At 49.2% G+C, this 21518-nt stretch overlaps 1 protein-coding gene across 1 annotated transcript in view; it reads right to left on the bottom strand.

The window, feature by feature from the left end:
- Nucleotides 1-21518, bottom strand: part of LOC100495047 (microtubule-actin cross-linking factor 1) — a 41632-nt gene that overhangs the window by 16490 nt on the left and 3624 nt on the right. The window contains exons 5-27 of the mRNA XM_031904618.1: nucleotides 20354-20592; nucleotides 19781-19900; nucleotides 18803-18910; nucleotides 18308-18526; nucleotides 17839-18042; nucleotides 17094-17319; nucleotides 16700-16926; nucleotides 16229-16351; nucleotides 15980-16081; nucleotides 14942-15043; nucleotides 13681-13836; nucleotides 13363-13518; nucleotides 12627-12824; nucleotides 12388-12516; nucleotides 11028-11198; nucleotides 9297-9452; nucleotides 8377-8583; nucleotides 3877-3999; nucleotides 3585-3754; nucleotides 3346-3505; nucleotides 2710-2907; nucleotides 641-766; nucleotides 418-561 (exon numbers count right to left, since the gene is read on the bottom strand). Coding sequence (XP_031760478.1) covers nucleotides 418-561; nucleotides 641-766; nucleotides 2710-2907; nucleotides 3346-3505; nucleotides 3585-3754; nucleotides 3877-3999; nucleotides 8377-8583; nucleotides 9297-9452; nucleotides 11028-11198; nucleotides 12388-12516; nucleotides 12627-12824; nucleotides 13363-13518; nucleotides 13681-13836; nucleotides 14942-15043; nucleotides 15980-16081; nucleotides 16229-16351; nucleotides 16700-16926; nucleotides 17094-17319; nucleotides 17839-18042; nucleotides 18308-18526; nucleotides 18803-18910; nucleotides 19781-19900; nucleotides 20354-20592 — 3764 coding nt within the window. The remainder of the gene's footprint in view (nucleotides 1-417; nucleotides 562-640; nucleotides 767-2709; nucleotides 2908-3345; nucleotides 3506-3584; nucleotides 3755-3876; nucleotides 4000-8376; nucleotides 8584-9296; nucleotides 9453-11027; nucleotides 11199-12387; nucleotides 12517-12626; nucleotides 12825-13362; nucleotides 13519-13680; nucleotides 13837-14941; nucleotides 15044-15979; nucleotides 16082-16228; nucleotides 16352-16699; nucleotides 16927-17093; nucleotides 17320-17838; nucleotides 18043-18307; nucleotides 18527-18802; nucleotides 18911-19780; nucleotides 19901-20353; nucleotides 20593-21518) is intronic.

Genomic DNA, 21518 nt, shown 5'->3' with positions numbered 1-21518 from the left:
ATATAGGGCGCTAGGGGGCACTAATGTGGCTTATCTGTTGGCAGTAACTTGCCAGAATGCCTTTCCTTCTCTCATAGATACATAGTTCATTTAGGTTGAATACCGACAATAGCCCATCAATAGCGCAATTGCACTCTCTGCAATAGCGAATGGTGAATTTGTGAGCGTGGTGGGGCATTGGGAAAGGTGGCCAGAGCCAGAATTGCCCCGACCATGCTTACACAAGCTGTACAGCCCCTTGTCACTAGTGCTCTCCTTGCCCCATCAGTGAGAGCTGCCCCACTGGGTCTCTAGTACTCACTTTATACCCTACACTGTGGCAATATCATTTTCCTGCTAAATGCCCTCACTGCTGAAGGTCAAGGTGCTGGTACTCAGCCTGCCCCTATAGTAGCGCTCGCTCCCTGATTGGCTCACCTCCTGATAGCGGGTCTTGGTGATGTTCAGCCAGGATTTGATGGTGATGACAGAGTTGGGGTGACAAGCCACCAGTATCTCCTGCCCCAGGGACACTATACACTCTAGCGCATGCTGCTGACACTGGAGGGCGCTCATGAGCTCCTATTGGAAGAGACAGAAGTCAGAGGGCGTAGGGCAAAACCCAACAGAAGGATGGTTTAAATGATGGGGGCAAACTGACCTGCTGCTGCCTCCGACAGTCCTGCAGGGCCTGCTCCTCTTCTGGGATCACCCCGTACTTTAGGGTGCGCTCAGACTCCCCCAAACTCTCCAAGAAGGAACTCACCAGAGAATGGAACTCCTCAGCCTGAGAGATAAAGGTACCCGATGTGTAACGGCTCAGCCAATGAGAGTGCCCCAGAGCCAAGGAGGCAGCTATTGTATTGGTCTGACTGCATATAGAGACACCCCCAGGGGTAAAACTCGGGTTCATCTCTAACTCAGGTTCATCTCTAACTCGGGTTCATCTCTAACTCGGGTTCATCTCTAACTCGGGTTCATCTCTAAGTCGGGTTCATCTCTAAGTCGGGTTCATCTCTAAGTCGGGTTCATCTCTAAGTCGGGTTCATCTCTAACTCGGGTTCATCTCTAACTCGGGTTCATCTCTAACTCGAGTTCATATCTAACTCGGGTTCATCTCTAACTCGGGTTCATCTCTAAGTCGGGTTCATCTCTAAGTCGGGTTCATCTCTAACTCGGGTTCATCTCTAAGTCGGGTTCATCTCTAACTCGGGTTCATCTCTAACTCGGGTTCATCTCTAACTCGGGTTCATATCTAACTCGGGTTCATCTCTAACTCGGGTTCATCTCTAACTCGGGTTCATCTCTAACTCGGGTTCATATCTAACTCGGGTTCATCTCTAACTCGGGTTCATATCTAACTCGGGTTCATCTCTAACTCGGGTTCATCTCTAACTCGGGTTCATCTCTAACTCGGGTTCATCTCTAACTCGGGTTCATCTCTAACTCGGGTTCATCTCTAAGTCGGGTTCATCTCTAACTCGGGTTCATCTCTAACTCGGGTTCATATCTAACTCGGATTCATCTCTAAGTCGGGTTCATCTCTAACTCGGGTTCATCTCTAACTCGGGTTCATCTCTAACTCGGGTTCATCTCTAACTCGGGTTCATCTCTAAGTCGGGTTCATCTCTAACTCGGGTTCATCTCTAACTCGGGTTCATCTCTAACTCGGGTTCATCTCTAACTCGGATTCATCTCTAACTCGGGTTCATCTCTAAGTCGGGTTCATCTCTAACTCGGGTTCATCTCTAACTCGGGTTCATCTCTAAGTCGGGTTCATCTCTAACTCGGGTTCGTATCTAACTCGGGTTCATATCTAACTCGGGTTCATCTCTAAGTCGGGTTCATATCTAACTGCGGTTCATCTCTAACTCGGGTTCATCTCTAAGTCGGCTTCATATCTAAGTCGGGTTCATCTCTAACTCGGGTTCATCTCTAAGTCGGGTTCATATCTAACTGCGGTTCATCTCTAACTCGGGTTCATCTCTAAGTCGGCTTCATATCTAAGTCGGGTTCATCTCTAACTCGGGTTCATCTCTAAGTCGGGTTCATATCTAACTGCGGTTCATCTCTAACTCGGGTTCATATCTAACTCGGGTTCATCTCTAAGTCGGCTTCATATCTAAGTCGGGTTCATCTCTAACTCGGGTTCATCTCTAACTCGGGTTCATCTCTAAGTCGGGTTCATATCTAACTGCGGTTCATCTCTAACTCGGGTTCATCTCTAACTCGGGTTCATATCTAAGTCGGGTTCATCTCTAACTCGGGTTCATCTCTAACTGGGGTTCATCTCTAACTCGGGTTCATCTCTAACTCGGATTCATATCTAAGTCGGGTTCATCTCTAACTCGGGTTCATCTCTAACTCGGGTTCATATCTAAGTCGGGTTCATCTCTAACTCGGGTTCATCTCTAACTGCGGTTCATCTCTAACTCGGGTTCATCTCTAACTCGGATTCATATCTAAGTCGGGTTCATCTCTAACTCGGGTTCATCTCTAACTGGGGTTCATCTCTAACTCGGGTTCATCTCTAACTCGGGTTCATCTCTAACTCGGGTTCATCTCTAACTCGGGTTCATCTCTAAGTCGGGTTCATCTCTAAGTCGGGTTCATCTCTAACTTGGGTTCATACTTATGGGTGCTAGGGAACTGCATGGCAATATAGGAAGCGATATAGTCTGCAGCTGGGATTCAGGCCCCATAATGCACCCAGACACGGGGCCCCCATACCTGCCGTAGGGCCGCCTCCAGCCGAGCTTGCTTGCTGACTGACAGTTGGCACACCAGGTCCCATCGGTGGCCCAGCTCCTCCATCTGCCTCTGTAACCAATGGGAATCCGTGCTGATGCCCCCCCGGCTCAGATCTCGCACAGAATGCTTGAGGGTCTTCATGCAACTCGCTCTCTTCCCGAGCTCCTTCTGGAACACCTGGTGGGGGAAGACAATATGGCGACGGCCATGGAGTTACCAGTCTATTTGGCTCCCAAATGGCAATATCCAGTGATGTCGAGCCCCTCCTCCCTGATAAAGGTTAGAAGAGTAGGGAAACAGGTCTAGGAATATTTAGCTAACAGGGATCTCTGGGTGAGGGGCCCTAGAGGCGGAGTGAGTGCATACTCTGGGGTAGTGAGGTGAGTCCATATTTGCCATATTTAGGCACAATGGGGCTCATTTATCAACACTGGGCAGTTTAGCCCACAGTCAGTAACCCATAGAAACCAATCAGTGATAGGCTTTTCCCAGCCAGCTGCAGGAGGAACAATGAATGAAACAATCTGATTGGTTGCCATGGGTTAGTACATTTGCCCAGAGTTGATAAACTACCTCGGTCACTCACTTTGGGGCAGTGCCAGACAGGGGGCTCACCTTGTGCTTGTCCAACAGATCGTTGACAATGTCCCTGTCTCCACCCACTGGCATCTCCTCAGAGAGTTGGGGCTCAGCCCGGTACAGCCAGTCCATCAGGGCCTGAAGGGCATCTATGAACTTGCCTGAGAAGAGCAGGGACTCCTCCAGCTTGTGCTGCCTGAGGGAACATACCGGGGCAGTTAGTACAGTAACACAAGCCTGTTAGAGTACTAGATCCATTCTGCCCCTTGGGGTACCTCTCTGTGGATCTGGTACAGATGTGCTCCCAACGCTCCCTCAACTGCCCTAGAACTTCGTCCAGCATCTGTCCATCCTCCGGCAGACGGCCCTTCTCCCTCAGCGCCCGGCCACTTCGCAACGTGGCCTCATACACAGGGCGCTTGGACCTCAGGACCTTCTGGAACTCCTGAATGAACCATAGGTCATGGGTAAGAAATACAGTCCATGGGAAGCGTCCAGTCCACCATTTTCTTTCCAACCCCACTGTCTCCCTCTTTGCACAAGAGCTGACAGACGCCAGGCTCTTACCTTGTGGAGAAGAAGCTGCTGCTTGATGTCCTCCTGGCTCATAGTTGTGTCTATTGGGGATGAGTCCAGACTCTGATCCACTTCTTGCATCCACTCCAACAGCATATGGGCAGACTCACTAAACTGCAGGGAGAGACGTTGGTAGAGGTGGGTAAAGGGGCACAGATGCCACCCATTGCCGCCTACAGACACACAGAATGGCTACAAGTAAATCCTCCCATTGTCTGGGCCTCCATTAGAGCTCTACTGTTTGGATGGAGGTCTCTGTGAGTGGCAAGACACTACGTCATAGAGACATACACAGTCATAGAGACATACACAGTCACAGAGACATACACAGTCACAGAGACATACACAGTCACAGAGACATACACAGTCACAGAGACATACACAGTCACAGAGACATACACAGTCACAGAGACATACACAGTCACAGAGACATACACAGTCACAGAGACATACACAGTCACAGAGACATACACAGTCACAGAGACATACACAGTCATAGATACATACACAGTCAGATAGACATACACAGTCAGAGAGACATACACAGTCATATAGACATACACAGTCATAGATACATACACAGTCAGATAGACATACACAGTCATAGAGACATACACAGTCAGAGAGACATACACAGTCAGAGAGACATACACAGTCATAGAGACATACACAGTCAGAGAGACATACACAGTCAGAGAGACATAAACTGTCATAGATACACACACAGTCATAGAGACATACACAGTCAGAGAGACATACACAGTCATATAGACATACACAGTCATAGAGACACACACAGTCATATAGACATACACAGTCAGAGAGACACACACAGTCATATAGACATACACAGTCATAGAGACACACACAGTCATAGAGACACACACAGTCAGAGAGACATACACAGTCATAGAGACACACACAGTCATAGAGACACACACAGTCAGAGAGACACACACAGTCAGAGAGACACACACAGTCATATAGACATACACAGTCATAGAGACACACACAGTCATAGAGACACACACAGTCAGAGAGACATACACAGTCATAGAGACACACACAGTCATAGAGACACACACAGTCAGAGAGACACACACAGTCATATAGACATACACAGTCATAGAGACATACACAGTCATATAGACATACATAGTCAGAGAGACATACACAGTCATATAGACATACATAGTCAGAGAGACATACACAGTCATATAGACATACACAGTCATAGAGACACACACAGTCATAGAGACATACACAGTCATATAGACATACACAGAGAGACATACACAGTCAGAGAGACATACACAGTCATATAGACATACACAGAGAGACATACACAGTCATAGAGACACACACAGTCATAGAGACATACACAGTCATATAGACATACACAGTCAGAGAGACACACACAGTCATATAGACATACACAGTCATAGAGACATACACAGTCATATAGACATACACAGAGAGACATACACAGTCAGAGAGACATACACAGTCAGAGAGACACACACAGTCAGAGAGACACACACAGTCAGAGAGACACACACAGTCATAGAGACATACACAGTCATAGAGACATACACAGTCATAGAGACATACACAGTCATATAGACATACACAGAGAGACATACACAGTCAGAGAGACATACACAGTCAGAGAGACACACACAGTCAGAGAGACACACACAGTCATAGAGACATACACAGTCATAGATACATACACAGTCATATAGACATACACAGTCAGAGAGACACACACAGTCATAGAGACATACACAGTCAGAGAGACACACACAGTCAGAGAGACACACACAGTCATAGAGACATACACAGTCAGAGAGACACACACAGTCAGAGAGACACACACAGTCATAGAGACATACACAGTCATAGATACATACACAGTCACAGAGACACACACAGTCAGAGAGACACACACAGTCATAGAGACATACACAGTCAGAGAGACACACACAGTCAGAGAGACACACACAGTCAGAAAGACATACACAGTCAGAGAGACACACACAGTCATAGAGACATACACAGTCAGAGAGACACACACAGTCAGAGAGACACACACAGTCATAGAGACATACACAGTCATAGATACATACACAGTCATATAGACATACACAGTCAGAGAGACACACACAGTCAGAGAGACACACACAGTCAGAAAGACATACACAGTCAGAGAGACACACACAGTCATAGAGACATACACAGTCAGAGAGACACACACAGTCAGAGAGACACACACAGTCATAGAGACACACACAGTCAGAGAGACACACACAGTCATAGAGACATACACAGTCAGAGAGACACACACAGTCAGAGAGACACACACAGTCATAGAGACATACACAGTCATAGATACATACACAGTCATATAGACATACACAGTCAGAGAGACACACACAGTCAGAGAGACACACACAGTCAGAAAGACATACACAGTCAGAGAGACACACACAGTCAGAGAGAGACACACAGTCAGAAAGACATACACAGTCAGAGAGACATACACAGTCACAGAGACATACACAGTCACAGAGACATACACAGTCACAGAGACATACACAGTCACAGAGACATACACAGTCAGAGAGACACACACAGTCACAGAGACATACACAGTCAGAGAGACATACACAAAGAGACATACACAGTCAGAGAGACATACACAGTCAGAAAGACATACACAGTCATAGAGACATACACAGTCAGAGAGACACACACAGTCATAGAGACATACACAGTCAGAGAGACACACACAGTCACAGAGACATACACAGTCAGAGAGACACACACAGTCACAGAGACATACACAGTCAGAGAGACATACACAGAGAGACATACACAGTCAGAGAGACATACACAGAGAGACATACACAGTCAGAGAGACACACACAGTCAGAAAGACATACACAGTCATAGAGACACACACAGTCAGAGAGACATACACAGTCATAGAGACACACACAGTCATAGAGACATACACAGTCAGAGAGACACACACAGTCACAGAGACATACACAGTCAGAGAGACATACACAGAGAGACATACACAGTCAGAGAGACATACACAGAGAGACATACACAGTCAGAGAGACACACACAGTCAGAAAGACATACACAGTCATAGAGACACACACAGTCAGAGAGACACACACAGTCAGAGAGACATACACAGTCAGAGAGACACACACAGTCACAGAGACATACACAGTCAGAGAGACACACACAGTCACAGAGACACACACAGTCAGAGAGACATACACAGAGAGACACACACAGTCAGAGAGACATACACAGTCAGAGAGACACACACAGTCAGAGAGACACACACAGTCATAGAGACACACACAGTCAGAGAGACACACACAGTCAGAGAGACACACACAGTCAGAAAGACATACACAGTCATAGAGACACACACAGTCAGAGAGACACACACAGTCAGAGAGACACACACAGTCAGAGAGACATACACAGAGAGACATACACAGTCAGAGAGACACACACAGTCATAGAGACACACACAGTCATAGAGACACACACAGTCATAGAGACACACACAGTCAGAGAGACATACACAGTCAGAGAGACACACACAGTCATAGAGACATACACAGAGAGACATACACAGTCATAGAGACATACACAGAGAGACATATACAGTCAGAGAGACATACACAGAGAGACATACACAGTCAGAGAGACATACACAGTCAGAGAGACACACACAGTCAGAGAGACACACACAGTCATAGAGACACACACAGTCAGAGAGACACACACAGTCAGAGAGACACACACAGTCAGAGAGACATACACAGTCAGAGAGACATACACAGTCAGAGAGACATACACAGTCAGAGAGACACACACAGTCAGAAAGACATACACAGTCATAGAGACACACACAGTCAGAGAGACACACACAGTCAGAGAGACACACACAGTCAGAGAGACATACACAGTCAGAGAGACACACACAGTCAGAAAGACATACACAGTCATAGAGACACACACAGTCAGAGAGACACACACAGTCAGAGAGACACACACAGTCAGAGAGACATACACAGAGAGACATACACAGTCAGAGAGACACACACAGTCATAGAGACACACACAGTCATAGAGACACACACAGTCATAGAGACACACACAGTCAGAGAGACATACACAGTCAGAGAGACACACACAGTCATAGAGACATACACAGAGAGACATACACAGTCATAGAGACATACACAGAGAGACATATACAGTCAGAGAGACATACACAGAGAGACATACAAGGCATGGGTGATATGTCTGCCTCCAGCAGACTCACAGGCAGACTGTAATCCTATTGGCCAATAGCTGTACTCTGGGTCACTATTGGACCATCCCAACTGTAGAGACATTTCTATGGCTGGAACATGAGAAGTACATGGAGGCCCAGCCTGAGGTGTTGGTGGCTACCTGCTTGGCCAGTTTGCGGGCCTCCTCCAGGCTGCGGCCCCTCTCCCCTGCTCTCTCCTGCACCTTCCCCAGCCGCTCCCGCGTGCTCTGCACCAAACTCTGAGTCAGGTCTCCTTCTGGCTTCCGACTCACGTCCTTCAGGCGGGAACAGACCAACTCCAGGCCAGAGAGCTTCTCGTCCTGCAGCTTGATCTCCTGCAGGAGGCCCTGTGAGAGGAAGGAGGGCCCCACTGGGGATGAGTATGGGAACAGGCTAATGAGTAGTGGATCACATTGATGTCTGTAACCCCTGGGGTTTCTCAGAATGCGCTAGGGCTGCCCCCATGCAGCAATATCTGCCCCATAACATAGCCCCCATGCAGCAATATCTGCCCCATAACATAGCCCCCATGCAGCAATATCTGCCCCATAACATAGCCCCCATGCAGCAATATCTGCCCCATAACATAGCCCCCATGCAGCAATATCTGCCCCATAACATAGCCCCCATTCAGCAATATCTGCCCCATAACATAGCCCCCATGCAGCAATATCTGCCCCATAACATAGCCCCCATGCAGCAATATCTGCCCCATAACATAGCCCCCATTCAGCAATATCTGCCCCATAACATAGCCCCCATGCAGCAATATCTGCCCCATAACATAGCCCCCATGCAGCAATATCTGCCCCATAACATAGCCCCCATGCAGCAATATCTGCCCCATAACATAGCCCCCATGCAGCAATATCTGCCCCATAACATAGCCCCCATGCAGCAATATCTGCCCCATAACATAGCCCCAGCAGTAATACATCTGCCCCACTCTCTGCCCCTTCCTAAGCCTACAGGTATTCAGGGCACATTTATCCCACAGCCAATGAGATCCCTTCCTGTTCCAGACAATGGTTGGGAGGCGCCAGGTTGAACTTGCACTCACCTTGTGCTCTTGAATTTGATTGGTCACTGTTTCCAAGACAACACTAGGGGGTGGAGCCGTGGTGGCCCGACACTCCGCCTGTGCAAGCCACGCCGATAGTTCCTGCATGGTGTTGTAGAACTCTGTGATCATGGCCAGGCCGTCCGACAGCCGCTCCTGTGGCAAAGCCCCCAGATTGGGTCAATTTATACCCACACTGACATACCCGAGCCCCCCGACCCCCATGTTCTTATAGAAACTCATTTGATTCCCCCAGATTGGTACAACTTATACCCACACTGACATACCCGAGCCCCCCGACCCCCATGTTCTTATAGAAACTCATTTGATTCCCCCAGATTGGTACAACTTATACCCACACTGACATACCCGAGCCCCCCGACCCCCATGTTCTTATAGAAACTCATTTGATTCCCCCAGATTGGTACAACTTATACCCACACTGACATACCCGAGCCCCCCGACCCCCTGACCCCCATGTTCTTATAGAAACTCATTTGATTCCCCCAGATTGGTACAACTTATACCCACACTGACATACCCGAGCCCCCCAACCCCCATGTTCTTATAGAAACTCATTTGATTCCCCCAGATTGGTACAACTTATACCCACACTGAGATACCCGAGCCCCCCGACCCCCATGTTCTTATAGAAACTCATTTGATTCCCCCAGATTGGTACAACTTATACCCACACTGAGATACCCGAGCCCCCCGACCCCCATGTTGTTATAGAAACTCATTTGATTCCCCCAGATTGGTACAACTTATACCCACACTGACATACCCGAGCCCCCCGACCCCCATGTTCTTATAGAAACTCATTTGATTCCCCCAGATTGGTACAACTTATACCCACACTGAGATACCCGAGCCCCCCAACCCCCATGTTCTTATAGAAACTCATTTGATTCCCCCAGATTGGTACAACTTATACCCACACTGAGATACCCGAGCCCCCCAACCCCCATGTTCTTATAGAAACTCATTTGATTCCCCCAGATTGGTACAACTTATACCCACACTGAGATACCCGAGCCCCCCGACCCCCATGTTCTTATAGAAACTCATCTTCAGCTATTTATCATTTCCTCTAAAGGTGCCCATACACAGGCAGATATTAGCTGTTCATTCGGATCCTTCAGACCCCCAACTGGCCAACCCTGGCCTAAAATTACCCAGATCTCGATTGGACAGGTTTGATTTTCTGTCAGATCAGAGGCCAAATTGTCTCCTTGATGTGATCTTCGGTCCGACGTCGCCTATGGCCACCGGTTTAATCTGATTGTTTGGCCCTAAGGCCCTACTATCTCCATCTTGTCCGTTTTGCCCTACTGTCTCCATCTTGTCCGTTTTGCCCTACTGTCTCCATCTTGTCCGTTTTGCCCTTTTGTCTCCATCATGTCCGTTTTGCCCTATTGTCTCCATCATGTCCGTTTTGCCCTTTTGTCTCCATCATGTCCGTTTTGCCCTATTGTCTCCATCATGTCTGTTTTGCCCTTTTGTCTCCATCATGTCCGTTTTGCCCTATTGTCTCCATCATGTCCGTTTTGCCCTACTGTCTCCATCTTGTCCGTTTTGCCCTATTTTCTCTTGCCCTTGCTTCCTGCTTTTATTACCTACAACTGCTGCAATCCTAACCCCAGTTATGTAAAGAGCCCAATTTGCCCCCTCATGAGGCAGATTTGAGTGCAAGCTTTTGTGGCTGTATCAATGGCAGAAAGCACTTACCTTCCTTTCCTGCACCCTGCAGTGCGCACTCTCCCACTTCTGCTCCAGTATCCGCAGCTGGTGCTCAGCGCTAGAGCCCCGGGGCAGGGTGCAGGAGGCCAGTAGGTGCTGGAGCCGGTCCCTCACACTATTATAGGTCGGCTGCTTGGACTCCATGTCTTTGCACAGATCCTGGTAAAGGCAAAGGGGGCAGAGTGTACATATATCAAATATTTGTATAATGGGCTGGGACCTACATAGAACCAATCTTCTTGGGGATCAATGGAACTCAGCAAGAAGATTCCCAAACTCTCCCCTTCCAGCAGCCAGATTCCCTGGTAATGCCCCCTCCAATACTGAGATGTTCCAAAACCAGAGATGTTCCAAAACCAGAGATGTTCCCAAACCAGAGACATTCCCAAACCAGAGATGTTCCCAAACCAGAGATGTTCCCAAACTAGAGATGTTTCCAAACCAGAGACATTCCCAAACCAGAGATGTTCCCAAACCAGAGATGTTCCCAAACTAGAGATGTTTCCAAACCAGAGACATTTCCAAACCAGAGACATTTCCAAACCAGAAATGTTCCCAAACCAGAGATGTTCCCAAACAAGAAATGTTCCCAAACCAGAGACATTTCCAAACCAGAGACATTTCCAAACAAGAAATGTTCCCAAACCAGAGATGTTCCCAAACAAGAAATGTTCCCAAACCAGAGATGTTCCCAAACCAGAGATGTTCCCAAACCAGAGATGTTCCCAAACAAGAAATGTTCCCAAACCAGAGATGTTCCCAAACCAGAGATGTTCCCAAACCAGAGACGTTCCCAAACCAGAGATGTTCCCAAACCAGAGATGTTCTCAAACCAGAGATGTTCCCAAACCAGAGATGTTCTCAAACCAGAGATGTTTCCAAACCAGAGACATTCTCACACCAGAGACGTTCCCAAACCAGAGACGTTCCCAAACCAGAGACGTTCCCAAACCAGAGACGTTCCCAAACCAGAGACGTTCTCAAACCAGAGACGTTTCCAAACCAGAGACGTTCCCAAACCAGAGACGTTCCCAAACCAGAGACGTTCCCAAACCAGAGACGTTTCCAAACCAGAGACGTTTCCAAACCAGAGACGTTCCCAAACCAGAGACGTTCCCAAACCAGAGATGTTCCCAAACCAGAGACGTTCCCAAACCAGAGACGTTCCCAAACCAGAGACGTTTCCAAACCAGAGACGTTCCCAAACCAGAGACGTTCCCAAACCAGAGACGTTCCCAAACCAGAGACGTTCCCAAACCAGAGATGTTCCCAAACCAGAGACGTTCCCAAACCAGAGACATTCCCAAACCAGACACGTTCCCAAACCAGAGATGTTCCATGACCTTACCAGGTGCTCTGCCAATGCCTCCCTTGCAGAGTCCAGGTGCCCCCAGATGGGTCTGGAGAGAGACAGGTGGGTTTCCACTTGCTCCAACCACTGCAGTAGCTCCGTGATCTCCAGCGTCACATCCTGCACCTACAGACACACCAGGTGATTAGCCATGTTTGGCCAGAAGAGACAGAAGTTGGCAAGTGGATTGTGTGCAGAATGGCAAGATTAGAGACAGAGCCGTCCCTTGGGCCTACCCTGCTCAGGTCGTTCTCCAGCTCCAGTTGCCTCCTCTCCGTTTTTCCTTGTACAAACTCCCAGCGCTGGTTCAGCTCCCTCAGTCTTGCCTGCAGGGTTTCAGCCCCATCTCCAGTGGAGGAGAGCAGGATCCCACTTCCGGCCTCATTCACAGACTCCACGGTGCGGGCGTGGGAAAGGACATCGTTCCTCAGAACCTAAAGGGGCGGAGCACAGAGCATGATAGGCCGGGGGCAACTCTGATGCCTCCATGAAATAAACCTAATAGGGCTGTTCTGCCCCAATAAGGGGTAATTATATCTTAGTTGGGATCAAGTACAGGTACTGTTTTATTATTACAGAGAAAAGGGAATCATTTAACCATTAAATAAACCCAATAGGGCTGTTCTGCCCCCAATAAGGGGTAATTATATCTTAGTTGGGATCAAGTACAGGTACTGTTTTATTATTACAGAGAAAAGGGAATCATTTAACCATTAAATAAACCCAATAGGGCTGTTCTGCCCCCAATAAGGGGTAATTATATCTTAGTTGGGATCAAGTACAGGTACTGTTTTATTATTACAGAGAAAAGGGAATCATTTAACCATTAAATAAACCCAATAGGGCTGTTCTGCCCCCAATAAGGGGTAATTATATCTTAGTTGGGATCCATGTAGATGTATTGTGCTTCCCTGTTGCCCTGCCTGAGGGCATTATACGGCTGGAGTCTATAAATGCCCCCTGTGCACGTACCTTGTGCTTGGCCAACTCAATCTCACAAGCCTGTAGGTCGATACACGGGGCCCGGGGCCCCTGCAGCTGCTCGGTGGTGTGTGAGAGCCAATTCAGAAGCTCCTCTAGTTGGTTCTGGAACTGCCCAAGGCCCAGTAAGGCGTCTTCTAACTGGTGCTGTGAGGGGGCAGGAAGGAACTTGTGTAAATACCAACGTATGTACATTCTGTCTGACCCAATCTGCCCCACTGTTGCCCCTATATATGTGTGTGTATAGGGCACAGGGGTACAAAGTGCTGCCCCAGTCCCATTCGGACTCAGTACTGGGAATATTGGCACCTGGCGGTTCACAGCCTCCTCCTCCAGCGAGTCCCAGCGCTCCCTCAGGTCTCCCACGGGGCATTCACTCGCTGAGTCCTTGGGCACTTTGCCCCCATTCATGTGCCCCAGGGTCTCCAGCTCCAGGCGGTGCTGATACAGCTCCCGCTTAAACTCCTGCCCAATAGGAAACAGCCAGTCAGCAACAACCTCCAATGAAAGCTGAAAGGGGCGGTGCTAGGGGGGAACTTGGGATGGGGTAAATGCAAGAATGGGAGGGGGTGGTGCTACAGTGACACTTGGGATGGGGTAATTGCATGAATGGGAGGGGGTGGTGCTACAGTGAGACTTGGGATGGGGTAATTGCATGAATGGGAGGGGGCGGGGCTACAGTGAGACTTGGGATGGGGTAATTGCATGAATGGGAGGGGGTGGTGCTACAGTGAGACTTGGGATGGGGTAATTGCATGAATGGGAGGGGGCGGGGCTACAGTGAGACTTGGGATGGGGTAATTGCATGAATGGGAGGGGGTGGTGCTACAGTGAGACTTGGGATGGGGTAATTGCATGAATGGGAGGGGGCGGGGCTACAGTGAGACTTGGGATGGGGTAATTGCATGAATGGGAGGGGGTGGTGCTACAGTGAGACTTGGGATGGGGTAATTGCATGAATGGGAGGGGGCGGTGCTACAGTGACACTTGGGATGGGGTAATTGCATGAATGGGAGGGGGCGGGGCTACAGTGACACTTGGGATGGGGGTAATTGCATGAATGGGAGGGGGCGGGGCTACAGTGACACTTGGGATGGGGTAATTGCATGAATGGGAGGGGGCGGTGCTACAGTGACACTTGGGATGGGGTAATTGCATGAATGGGAGGGGGTGGTGCTACAGTGAGACTTGGGATGGGGTAATTGCATGAATGGGAAGGGGCGGGGCTACAGTGACACTTGGGATGGGGTAATTGCATGAATGGGAAGGGGCGGGGCTACAGTGACACTTGGGATGGGGTAATTGCATGAATGGGAAGGGGCGGGGCTACAGTGACACTTGGGATGGGGTAATTGCATGAATGGGAAGGGGCGGGGCTACAGTGACACTTGGGATGGGGTAATTGCATGAATGGGAGGGGGTGGTGCTACAGTGAGACTTGGGATGGGGTAATTGCATGAATGGGAGGGGGCGGTGCTACCACCCAGGAGGGTATAAATACAAGTCCAGAAGGGGTCTGTCAGGGCATTTAGCTTGTTACATTAATTAGACATTTGCCCTTTGGACTCACCTTCAGGTCGCAGAGCTGACGCTTCACCACTTCTAAGTCTCCTCCCACCAAGAACTGTTCTGAGATCCGCAATTCAGCCGACAGCAGCCAATCCCGGAGCCTCTAAAGGGAAAGGGTTCCATTAGCGCCGCGCTGGGCTTTCTGCATACGGAACCTACGGGTCTCTATATTGTTCAGTTTCAGGGGGGGCCCATTTACACAGATTCTGGGGCCCCGTCTTTCATGTTGGGTAAGAAATATACATAATGCCTCAGAGCAGGATAAATATGCCCCTCAGTGTGGGGGTCCTGTCTAAGAATAGAGCGCTTGGGTCTAGCAGCCCAGAGAGGTCGGGATGTCTCTCATAGGAACGTTAGCTTAACAAGAGAGTGCTTTTTACTGTATGTCTAAAACACAATGTAAGAATAGAGAGACTGGAATATCGACCTTAATAGAGACTCAGTCCAACGAGAGATTGGGGCTGGGATGTCTCTCGTAGCAGAAATGTAATCTAAGCCCAGTCAATACAGAGAGATTGGGATCTCTGGGGGCTCAGTCCAAGCGTTGGGGACACTTCAGTTGATTAGACCCAAAAACAGATATTTTGAGGGAGTCAAATCAAGAAGTGAGAGACTGCAACATCTGTTTTGGGACAGGTTTGGTTTAAGAAGGGACATATAAAACTTGGCCCAAGAAGGTTGGGGTTTCTCAGAAGAGACTCCAAGAACAAAGAGGTTCAGTTGTCTCATAAGAACCCCAATATATAATATACAGATGGACACAGAGATATTGTTATGTCCCAATAGAGACTCATTAGAGACCTTAGAGTTTGGATCCAAGTAGAGACTAAAGTTGCCCATATAGGTACTTGGTAGCCTGGCCACAAATCCAGACTGACTGTGGCCATTGTCAGGCTCGGGAGCTAAAAGGTGGTTCTACCATGTGTCTGTTGGGCCCCAGTTGCCTATGAGTAATGTACTATTTCTATAAGGCTGGGCTTGTATGTTCTATGTTGTGTGGCCCTCGTCGTGGCTCTGTAGGTCCAACTTGTGTCTGTACCTGGGTGGTGTCCTGGTATCTGAGAGTCGCCTTCAGCTGCTCCTCCAGTCGGTTGTAGCGCTCATTCCACAGTTTGTTCAGACCGTTCCACAGGGAGTAGAGCTGGGGGGGGGGCAGAACAGAAGGTAAATTTAATGATGTTTCATACAAGGGGCTACCAGAGCCTTCACTCTCCACCGCCTGGTTCCCCAGCGGCTGAGGGACATGAATAAAGGGTTCTTGGTCTCTCAACTACTCTCTTCTACTCACCTCATCCAGGCTCTTAGTGACATGGGGCTTTTCCATGTCCCCACACAGGGACATCAGCTCCACCCCAATAGTGCCCAATGTGTCCAGGTCAGTCTGCTGGTTGTCAATGTCCTCTCTCAGGGCCTGTCAAGAACAGAATCACTGGATCAGCACAGTGGTCTGTGTGGAACATTTATCAGCTCACCAACATGCTCATTTGCCTTCTGTGTCCCCTATCCACCAACAAGATGGAGCCAGAAGCTTCGGACCAGGATTCCCTAAAGTTGACAGAACTGCACTAATTCTCCCTTATTCTCCAATTCCTTCTCTTATACATGGAAAAAGCTTTAGGACCTATGGGTGGAGGCATCTGGAGCGCCATACTTTTTATTTCATGTGAGGAACAAGCCATATCTGTGCAGGTCTGATGCCCCTGCAGGCAGAGAGTGCCCTGGGTAGGAGGCATCTATAGGCAGAAAAACGTTTCCATACCAGCATGGCGTCGAGTCTTGTTCTTATAGAGTCCGGGTCATTGCCAGGTTCTTCACAGTCCAGTACCGTCTGCTGTGTATCACTGAGAGTGAGCGCCAGATCAGAGAGGCCGTGCCAGAAACGTTCTGCCAGGGTGAGGAGGCCAGAAAGCCAAAGGTCCCGTTCCTCTCCCTGTGAGCAAAGGCTCCGCCACTCTCCAAGTAACTGCTCAGCCTGCTGCTGGAGCACTGCAACACAAGGGTGGTGGAGATACAGGGTGGAGGTGGCAAGAGCAGAGGGAGAGCATGAGGAGGGGAGCAATGGGCAGAGGAAAGAAAGATGGCAGCCGCTGGACAGTTTTGGTGTAAGCAGAGGACAGAGTTGGGGTTTTTGTAGCAATAAACTGGGGAAGTACCTTGAGCTTGTGAGCCCCCAGATGGAGCACTGGAGGAGAGCTCGGTGCCTTGCTTATTGATGTTCTGCAGAGCCATTCCCAGTTTCTCTAGCTCCGCCTGCACCAGGCTGTTTTCCCGGAGCTGCTCACGGATACGAGAGGGCTCTCCGCTTACTGCTGAGCAGTTCTGCAAGCGCTCTCTCACCCTCTCCAGGTTGTCACGCATCAAATCCATTCGCTCGCTGAGCTATAAGCAATTATCGGTAGGTTATAGACAGACAGATGTTACACCAGCAGTGAAGGAACAAATAGATCAGAGGGATCTTGGGGGACCTGTACTTAACGCCCACCATGAGCATTAGGAGATACCATTTATAGACTCGCCTAGACTAATTCAGCAGTAGGGCATTAGGAGATACCATCTATAGACTCACCTAGACTAATTCAGCAGTAGGGCATTAGGAGATACCATCTATAGACTCACCTAGACTAATTCAGCAGTAGGGCATTAGGAGATACCATCTATAGACTCACCTAGACTAATTCAGCGGTAGGACATTAGGAGATACCATTTATAGACTCCCCTAGATTAATTCAGCAGTAGGACATTAGGAGATACCCTCTATAGACTCACCTAGACTAATTCAGCAGTAGGACATTAGGAGATACCATCTATAGACTCCCCTAGACTAATTCAGCGGTAGGACATTAGGAGACTAACACCTCCTGCCCGGCCTCTATTTGGGCATTATATGTCCTGCCTTACCTGACTGTAGCGGGGAACAGTGTCCTCTAAGATGGCTGCTGCCTGACGTACAGCCTCACGGAGGCTACAATATTGTTTCTCTGCTGCCTCAAAGCGCAGTTGGAAGACGTGGGCCCCATCTGGGCTCAGTTCTGAGAGTTTACAGGAAACTCTATGGAGCTTGGTAACCAGGGGCTTGTGCTCGGCGATCACCTCACGAAGGCTCTGAAAGGGGGAGAATGCTCTGGGTTAGGGGTGAACTGGAAACGTGTTAGATTAACTTTGGCAATATAATGGCAGAGACTGGCGTAGGGAACAGCCACCCAATAACAGGGACCCCAGAAGCTCTACTCTACCTTGAGGCCACTGGGAGCAACATCCAAGGGGTTGGTGAGCAGCATGTTGCCCCCGAGCTACTGGTTGGGGATCAAAAAAATCTGATTTGGGCTGAAACAGGACAAACAGGAGTGGGGTACGTATCACTGCTCACCTGGAGCTGCTCTTGTTGCCCCCTGAAATCTGTATCGGTGAGTTCCATATTGCGTAGCTGAGCCACGGCCTCCTCCATCTCCTGCATCCAGGGCAGCAGTTCCTCCTCTGCCTCAGAGAACTGGGTGAGCAGTGAAAGGGAATGCTCTAGGCAGGCTGGGGGGGTCGCCCCCAAAGCCACGATCCTGGGGTACAGCTCCCTCAGTGACATCAGATGAGTCTGACAGTGGGGAAAGTTTGATTATATTAGTAAGATAGAGATGAGATATAATGGGTCTCCCCAATAACAAATAAATGGAATTCCCAACACCCCAAGGGGTTTCTATGTTGTGCGCCCCCTTCAGGCTGAGACTGGGCACCAGGAATGAACCTCTCGCCATGGGTACGGCAGACAGTCTCTTCAGTAAGGAACATCTCAGAGAGAAATGATGATCCAGAAGAAGTAGGTGGTGGGATGAGAACCCAGGGTACAATGAGAGACCCTCCAGCCACTTACCTTCAGCCGCTCCTGGGTGGGGTCTGGGCAGAGGCTCAGCAGAGTCTCGGAGATACATAGCAGTCTCTCTAGGATTCCCCTGTGCTGTAGGATCTCCACCGCCAGTAGCTGGAATGGGGGAAGAGCAGGTTTGGTAGAGAACACTGAGGAACTTGGGCCCTCAACTTGCACCCAGTTAGATATCTGCACACCCTTTGGTACTCTGTGCCACATAATTACCCCAGCTACCTACTGGCCGGGCCCCATGTACACCATACCATGCTCTGGTGGCATTTCTCTGTGTGCCAACATCTAAGGAAGGTCTTATAGAGAAACCAGTATCCGCTTGGCCACAGAGCTGATGATTGAATGGTTTCAGAATGAGCCTTTATCTCAACAGGGAACCCAACCTGGGCAGCCTTTCCAGCTGTTATGGACCCATGGATGGAGGGAAGTGACGACAGGTGGAAAGCTGACAGTTTAATGTGAGAGCTGAAACAATCAACTGCCAAATGCAGCGTGGGAAAGCTTCCAGAGAGCCAATCAATCAGCGTAACGCAAGCGCATCCTGGGCGCCATCTAACTAAATAAGGTCGAATGGGACGGACAGAAGCAATTAGATTCCAGGAGATAACCGGGACAACCAGTAAGGGAACAAAAGGAGTGCAGGCTGAGTGCCAGAGGAAGAGACTGCCGGCTGAATGCTGAGAGGCTCCTCTGCGGTTCTGAGTGTGCCGCCGGGCCGGGATGGGACAGAGGGCACCAAACTTCTGTCAGTGCCGCCCAGGCCCCACCAGCGTAGGCCCAGCACCCCAAACTCACATTATAATGACATTAGGGGCAGTTCCTGGGGGGAATGTCCTCTGAGGGCAATTAGACACAAGAGCAGATAGAGAACAATCAAAGGCCGGCCATTTCTGGGCCCTGGGTGGTTCTGGTTACAAACCCACATCAGCACACAAAACCCAGTCAGTAAAGGTTCCCCCCAAATAAACGTACCTTATGTTCCCTCAGCTGGGCCTCTATGGCCTCCATCTCCAGCGTCAGGCAGCTGAGCCCCCCGAAGCGCCCCTCAATGTTGGAAAGGTGAGTGAGTTCTGACAGGATCACCTGCTCCAGCTGGAACACAAGAGACAGAATCGTAGATAAAAGCTTTATGGAACCTGTTCTGCTCCAGAACCAGAACCAGATCATTAAGGGACAGTGATGAGTTTTGTGTGGTTTGACCAAAAAGCCACAGGGGCCCATAGGGTTGGCCTGTCTATGGCTCCTATGGTTCTAGGTTCAACCCACACATGGTTAATCTCAATAGGGTCCAATTTCTATGAGGAGCCACCCCCCCTCCAGTAATGTAGCTGCCCATCAGAGCTGGGGGTCCGACATGGGTCTAGGGTGGGAATATTCCTTACTTATTGCCAATGGAGATGGACCTTCTTCAAGGCTGAGGAGAATGAGGGCAGACTGCAGTCCCACAATGCTTTGCATGATGAGCAGGAAAGGGGCGGAGCAGAGCTTCACATTCCCACACAATACAACCAGGTGTAGGAACTGGGAATGAGTTTCTTGTTTTACCTTCTCCACATCACTGGTGCTGAGTGGGATCCGTTCTGCCCCTTCGGAGGTTATAGAAGCCACCAGCTTCTCCATCCGCCCCAGCCAGATGGACACGTCTTCCTGGGAGGGATCAAGCCTCAATGTGGCTTCCAGGGTCTGCTCCAGCCTCTGGCGAATATCGGCGGCACTTTGTGCAATTATAACGTACCTCACCCTCAGAGTGTCCATCTTCTCCTGGGTCAGCTGGGCCTCCTCACCTGCAGTGGAGACTGGAGCATCTCATACCTGTTGTACAGAGCACTAATCCCAGCCTGAAGCACAACTCTATGGTCTACTCTATGGTCTAATGGGCACCTTGGTTTTGCTTGATCTCCATTCTTCCCAATACTCTACTACTCACCCCTCTCTTCCTTCGTAATACCCTACTACTCACCTGTCTCTTTCTTCCTACTAACCTACTACTCACCTGTCTCTTCCTTCCTACTAACCTACTACTCACCCCTCTCTTCCTTCCTAATACCCTAATACTCACCCCTCTCTTCCTTCCTAATACCCTACTACTCACCCCTCTCTTCCTTCCTAATACCCTACTACTCACCCCTCTCTTCCTTCCTAATACCCTACTACTCACCCCTCTCTTCCTTCCTAATAACCTACTACTCACCTCTCTCTTCCTTCCTAATAACCTACTACTCACCCCTCTCTTCCTTCCTAATACCCTACTACTCACCCCTCTCTTCCTTCCTAATACTACTACTACTTCTCTTCCTATATTCTCTAATACCTACTACTCACCCTCTCTTCCTTCCTAATACACTACTAACCCCTCTCTTCCTTCCTAATACCCTACTACTCACTCTCTTCCTTTCTAATACCCAACTACTCTCTCTTCCTTCCTAATACCTCTACTCACCTCTCTCTTCCTTCCTAATACGCTACTACTCACCACTCTCTTCCTTCCTAATACCCTACTACTCACCTCTTCTTGTTCCTAATAACTACTCACCCCTCTCTTCCTTCCTAATACCACTAACTACTTCTCTCTTCCTTCCTAATACCCTACTACTCACCCCTCTCTTCCTTTCTAATACCCTACTACTCACCTGTCTCTTCCTTCCTAATAACCTACTACTCACCCCTCTCTTCCTTCCCAATACCCTACTACTCACCCCTCTCTTCCTTC

The sequence above is a fragment of the Xenopus tropicalis genome, chromosome 6 (genome assembly GCF_000004195.4).
Source record: "Xenopus tropicalis strain Nigerian chromosome 6, UCB_Xtro_10.0, whole genome shotgun sequence".
Lineage (NCBI taxonomy): Eukaryota > Metazoa > Chordata > Amphibia > Anura > Pipidae > Xenopus > Xenopus tropicalis.
Note: the sequence above shows the minus strand (reverse complement) of the source record. Positions and strands in the feature narration are given on the sequence as shown.